We start from the raw sequence: 6,000 nt of genomic DNA on the forward strand, positions 1-6,000 counted from the left end.
GAGGTGGGTGGAGTAGGGAGAGGATTTGCAAATCCGTGGAAAAGGAGGAGTCACAGTTTAGTCTAGGGCCAGCTCTGAAGACCCTTCTAAAGATTCTGTCTCTTTTCATGGTTTCCTTTTTCTGATCTATTTTTCTTTATAGCTCAAAAAGATATATGAATTGAATCTTAGTCAACCTATCCCCTTAATCATCGAAGAAAAGCAGATACCTGCCTCTACCACATTTGTTCAAAAGCCATTCTTAAAATTACTAATGGAAGAGGACAGAACCTCTGACATATTCAAGAAATTTAGGTATGTCCTAGAAAGACTGATATTAAACGTTGGACGATATGTGGGACCTAATTTTTTTTCCCTGCCCAAGAACTTCCCTTTCTCCAAAATTATCAAATGGTGCAATGGAGAGTCTAAAGGAGTATTAGGCTGGGAGCAGTGGCTCATGCCTGTAATCCCAGCACTTTGGGAGGCCGAGGCAGGTGGCTCATCTGAGGTCGGGAGTTCAAGACCAGCCTGACTAACATGAAGAAACCCCATCTCTACTTAAAAAAGTACAAAATTAGCCTGGCATAGTGGAGCACGCCTGTAATCCCAGCTAGTTGGGAGGCTGAGACAGGAGAATCGCTTGAACCTGGGTGGCAGAGGTTGCGGTGAGCCGAGATCGTGCCATTACACTCCAGCCTGGGCAACAGCGAAACTCTGTCTCAAAAAAAAAAAAAAAAAAAAAGGAGTATTAATTCCCTTAGCTAAATTGGCAATAGGTTAATTTACATATATTTCTACTTAAATATTTAACATTGGATTGTGAGTTCCTCTAAAAATAAAGCTGATTCTTTCTTACTAAAAAACAAATTCTTTTAAGAATATTTAATAAAGAAACTTAGAAGCATTATCTTTTCTTTTTCTTCTATTTTTTTTAAGGAGGCAGGAGCTTTGGGAAGGAAGGGGGAAAGTTATGTGGTCTCTCTACGCCATGAAGCTAAAATGGTAGTTTTAAAATGGATTACTAGGTGAAGCCATGCAAATGCAGCTTTGGTAACTCAGCGAATTCTGCTTTTTCATCCATCTCTCTGTCAAAGTGGGCATAGCTAATGCTGGTCAGTGCAAGGGGAAGGCATTATAGGACGAGGTGGCAGTGAAGAGGGGAGAATAAGATATATTTTGATGGGCTATGGAGCTCAGGAGAATTTGGCGTTCCCAATTTATGCTCTCTGATTCTGTAGGCAACAAGAAGACCAGACAGAGGCCATCTGGAAGGTTGATCTGTCCACTTCAAGCTACCCAATAGCAGAGAAGACATCTATGCATTCACTCTGGGCCCAGCTGGGTGGGTACCCAGATATTCCCAGGCTGCTTCAGTTAGAAGTACAGTCTACCTTCCGAAAATCTCTTGCATCCCTCCAATCACGGTAAGTTATGGACTGGAAGCACTCTGGTAATTGGGCCTTTGATCATATACCTTTTGGTTCCCTAACTTGACTTTCTCCTGTAGCACCAGGTACATCAACCAAAAGTAATGTTTGGTATGAGGTTAGACTCACACCAGTCATAAAATAGTACAGGTAAATTCAGCATTAGTCTGTTAGTGTTTCTAATCATAGGCCTATAGATGTCACCACTGAATAATGTAAAACAAACAAAAAACCAGTTATAATACCATGAATCTAATCTAACACTAGATAGGTCCACTTTTAATTCCATCCTTGGGGATTTGTTAATAGAAGTACCAGAAAGACCATTGTAGAATGCTTTTCTCCATATTATGATTCAGTGACATGACCTTAAGTGCAATTATCATATCTAGACCCAAATTGAGTAAATTAGGTGTTTATTTCCTAGGATACACTGAAGAGATGACCCCACATTTCCAAAATTTGTTGAACCAGATTCTCACTTAAACCACTAGAAATTATTCCAGAGGAAATACGGACTTTAGAGTCTGCATTAACTCTTTCAGGACAGATAATTATTTAATATTCTAAATCAAGAATTTAGAAAATCGAACTTTTGTTAATCTGCAAGAGTTCACAGGAGCAGTCTGATTTATTCTGGTGAAATCTAAGTCCTCACGTAAGAAGTAGTGTTAGGCCAGGTGTGGTGGCTCATGCCTGTAATCCCAACACTTTGGGAGGCCGAGGCGGGTGGATCGCCTGAGGTCAGGAGTTTCAGACCAACCTGGCCAACATAGTGAAACCCTGTCTCTACTAAAAATACAACATTAGCTGGGCATGATGGTGTACGTCTGTAATCCCAGCTACTCAGAGGCTGAGACAGGAGAATTGCTTGAGCCCAGGAGGTGGAGGTTGGAGTGAGCCCAGATTGTGCCACTGCACTCCAGCCTGGGCAATAGAGTGAGACTCTGTCTCAAAAAAAAAAAAAAAAAAAGTAGTGTTAATTCACAAATTTGTCCAGGTGGCAGACAGCATAAAATAAGACATTTAAAATTCTATAATACAGAAAAAATTAGGAAAAATATTACTATTTGATGTATACAGTATAAAGTCATATATCATGAGCACGAGTTTATGGAAAAAAGTTATTAAACCAAATGTAACCATTAAGTTGAATAAGCATGACTCTTAGGTTATAATCAGAAAGCAACATTTTTTCTGGTCTCTGATTTTCCCTTTTATAGCGATTAAATTAATTAATTTAGGTTATTTTGAGAGATAATATTGTTAATTTAATGATTATAGGGCTTTGGGACAAAATATGTAAATTTTAAAGTTTCATTTTCCTTACATTCCATTACTAGCTTCAAGTGTCAGATATCCTTCTGACCTAACCACTTCTTACTCATGCTAAATCCCTGCAGACTCTTATTTCCAGTTTACTATTTTATTTTTATTTATTTATTCATTTTCGAGACAGAGTCTCCCTCTGTCGTCCATGCTAGAGTGCAGTGGTGCAATCTCGGCTCACTGCAACCTCTGCCTCCTGGGTTCAGGTGATTCTCCTGCCTCAGCCTCCCCAAGTAGCTGGGACTACAGGTGCATGCCACCATGCCTAGCTAATTTTTTTTGTATTTTTAGTAGAGACGAGGTTTCACCATGTTGGCCAGGCTGGTCTTGAACTCTTGACCTCAGGTGATCCACCTGCCTTGGCCTCCCAAAGGGTTGGGATTACAGGCATGAGCCACCGTGCCCGGCCTGGACATGTTTTAAAACCTACTTCGAGGCCAGGAGTGGTGGCTCATGCCTGTAATCCAGCACTTTGAGAGGCTGAGGCAGGTGGATCACGTGAGGCCAGGAGTTTGAGACCAGCCTGGCCAACTTGGTGAAACCCTGTCTCTACTAAAAATACAAAAAATTAGCTGGGCATGGTGGCACACACCAGTAGTCCCAGCTACTCAGGAGGCTGAGGCATGAGAATGGCTTGAGTCTGGGAGGCAGAGGTTGCAGTGAGCCAAGATCGTGCCACTGCACTCCAGCCTGGGCAACAAAGACTCTCTCAAAATAAAAAATAAAATAAAATAAAAAATAAAACCTACTATATGTTTCATTAAACAGTACATCTTTGAAATTTTTCTATGCTAATAAATATAGAGCTACATCATCATTTTGTTGGTTGTGTGATATTCATTGTAGATCTGTATTTTTGTTTGTTTTTAGAGACGTGGTCGTGCTCTGTCATTCAGGCTAGAGTGCAGTGGCACAATCATAGCTCACTGTTACCTTGAACTTCTGGGGTCAAGTGATCCCCTCCTGCTTTAGTCTCCCAAGTAGCTGGGATTACAGGCACACCTGGCCCATTGTATAGATATATCATAATTTATTGAATTGTTCTCCTACTGATAGAAATTTGGATATTTTTCAACATTGCAAACAATGCTACACCAAATATCTTTGAAGTACTTTGTATATTTATATAATTATCTTCCTATGAAAATTCCATTAAAATAATATTCAGTTTTTTCCAATTGCCTAAGTAATGCATGTTCACTGAAAATTTAAAAAATACAGACAGGTCTATCCTTGGAAATAACAATCATTAATTATCAATATTTAAGCCATGTTCTAACTTTAGGTATAAGAATACTGTCTAATAAGCAATAAGCTATTGCCAAGTCCTTTTCTTCCTGATTTTGGGTCTTCAAGGCATTCTGTCACCTTTATGTAACTTTATATATGTGGATTACAGGCCAGGCACAGTGGCTCACACCTGTAATCCCAGCACTTTGGGAGGCCAAGGCAGGTAGATTGCTTGAGCTCAAGAGTTCAAGACCAGCCTGGGCAATATTGCAAGACCCCAGTCTGTACCAAAAGTACAAAAAAAAATCCAGGTATGGTGGTGTGCACCTGTGGTCCCTGCTACTTGGGAGGCTGAGGTGGGAGGATTGCTTGAGCCCAGGGAGCAGAGGTTGCAGTGAGCTGAGATGGCACCACTGTACTACAGCCTGTGTGACAGTAGGAGACCCTGTCTCAAAAAAAAAAAAAAAAAAAGGATTACATACAGATTTTACTAGTTTATCTTTGTGAGTTCTGGAGGCACTTTTATTTTCCCTATGACTCACCTATATTCCCACAAATGTGTTTAAAGCAATTTATAATGAGGTTAATTTTCTTGTCTCATTTCCAGGGTTAAGAAGATTCCCAAATGACTGTAAAATTAAATACAAGCATGTTGAAAGTACATTTCAGTATCTTTCAGTAAAATGCCTATTTTGTTCTCTTTCATGCGTATATATTGCTTTGTCTTTCCTTTGCTTTTATATTCTCCTTGCAGTTCTTCAGGTTGAACATCTTCATTTCTGGGCTACTACTATGACCACTCAAGAAAGAGTATCTTCTGCTCTAGATTACTGGAAACACAAAGGTTCAACAACCCTGGGGTAGGCTGAGTCATGAAAGGGACATCATTATGGGCCCCTAACATGATGGCAAAGTGGCACAGTCTGCCTCTCCCAGTCTAAACCCGAAGATGCCTCAGAAGGAAGAAATAAATGAGTATAATGAAGGAAACTAAAAACCAGCAGACACCCCTGAAGAATTAGAGGGTGGTTATGATTGGTAATGAAGGGAAATCATAATGTTACCAGTAGAGGGTTGTGACTACAAGTTGTCCAGGTTCTTGGCATTTTGAACAAAGAATTGGGCAAAATGCCCAGCAAAGCAAAGAAAGAATGAAGCAACAGAAGAACGAAAGCAGGGATTTATTGAGAATGAAAGTACACTCCACAGTGCAGGAGTGGCCCGAGCAGCTGCTCAAGGACCTGGATACAGAATCTTCTTGGGTCCAAATACCCTCTAGAAGTTGCCTATTGATCACTTCATGCTCACCTCATGTAAATAAAGCGGTAGCCTGCAATCAGTCTGATTGGTTGCAGCAAAAAGCAACCAATCAGAGGCTAGGGTGAAGTTACAAACTTATACTTCTTTTTTTTTTTTTTTGAGACAGAGTTTCGCTCTTGTTGCCCAGGCTGGAGTGCAATGGTGCGATCTCGGTTCTTGAAATTCTGCCTCCCGGGTTCAAGTGATTCTCCTGCCTCAGCTTCCCGAGTAGCTGGGTTTACAGGCATGCACCACCATGCCTGGCTAATTTTGTATTTTTAGTAGAGACAGTGTTTCTCCATGTTGGTCAGGCGGTTTCGAACTCCCAGCCTGAGGTGATCCACCTGCCTTGCCCTCCCAAAGTGCTGGGATTACAGGCATGAGCCACCACGCCCGGTCTCAAAATTACACTTTTATGCAAACAAAGACTGGCCTGCAATCAGTCTGATTCATTGAGGGCAGCCAATTTCCCATCTGCCTCACAGAAAAAGGTCAAAGGGAGTAGCCTCTGGTCCTTTTGTTACTTAGGTGTGTGGAACGTTAGGGGTTTCCTTTTCATTTAGTTCTAGGAAGCTGGCGTGCAGCCTTAGGTTTGCTGCCTCCAGACCCTGTTCTCCTTCCTCAATAACTCTGTACAGCGGAGGGCCAGGCTTCCAACACGGGGATTGTATTAGTCAGGCTTCTCTTAGAGGGACAGAACTAATAGGATATATATAAAGGGGAGTTTATTAAG

At 41.1% G+C, this 6,000-nt stretch overlaps 1 protein-coding gene across 2 annotated transcripts in view; it reads left to right on the top strand.

Annotated features, from left to right (window-relative positions):
• Window positions 1–5,686, top strand: part of FAM186A (family with sequence similarity 186 member A) — a 71,018-nt gene extending 65,332 nt beyond the window's left edge. Inside the window, exons 6-8 of one of the 2 annotated variants that reach the window (XM_024347866.3) lie at window positions 143–294; window positions 1,221–1,406; window positions 4,723–5,686. In XM_024347866.3, coding sequence (XP_024203634.3) covers window positions 143–294; window positions 1,221–1,406; window positions 4,723–4,735 — 351 coding nt within the window. In that variant the 3' untranslated portion in view covers window positions 4,736–5,686. Of the gene's footprint in view, window positions 1–142; window positions 295–1,220; window positions 1,407–4,575; window positions 4,672–4,722 lie in introns of those variants that run through there. The other variant, XM_024347865.3, reaches the window with a different exon arrangement.
• Window positions 5,687–6,000: the final 314 nt, after the last annotated feature.

Source organism: Pan troglodytes, chromosome 10 (assembly GCF_028858775.2).
Source record: "Pan troglodytes isolate AG18354 chromosome 10, NHGRI_mPanTro3-v2.0_pri, whole genome shotgun sequence".
NCBI classification, from domain to species: domain Eukaryota; kingdom Metazoa; phylum Chordata; class Mammalia; order Primates; family Hominidae; genus Pan; species Pan troglodytes.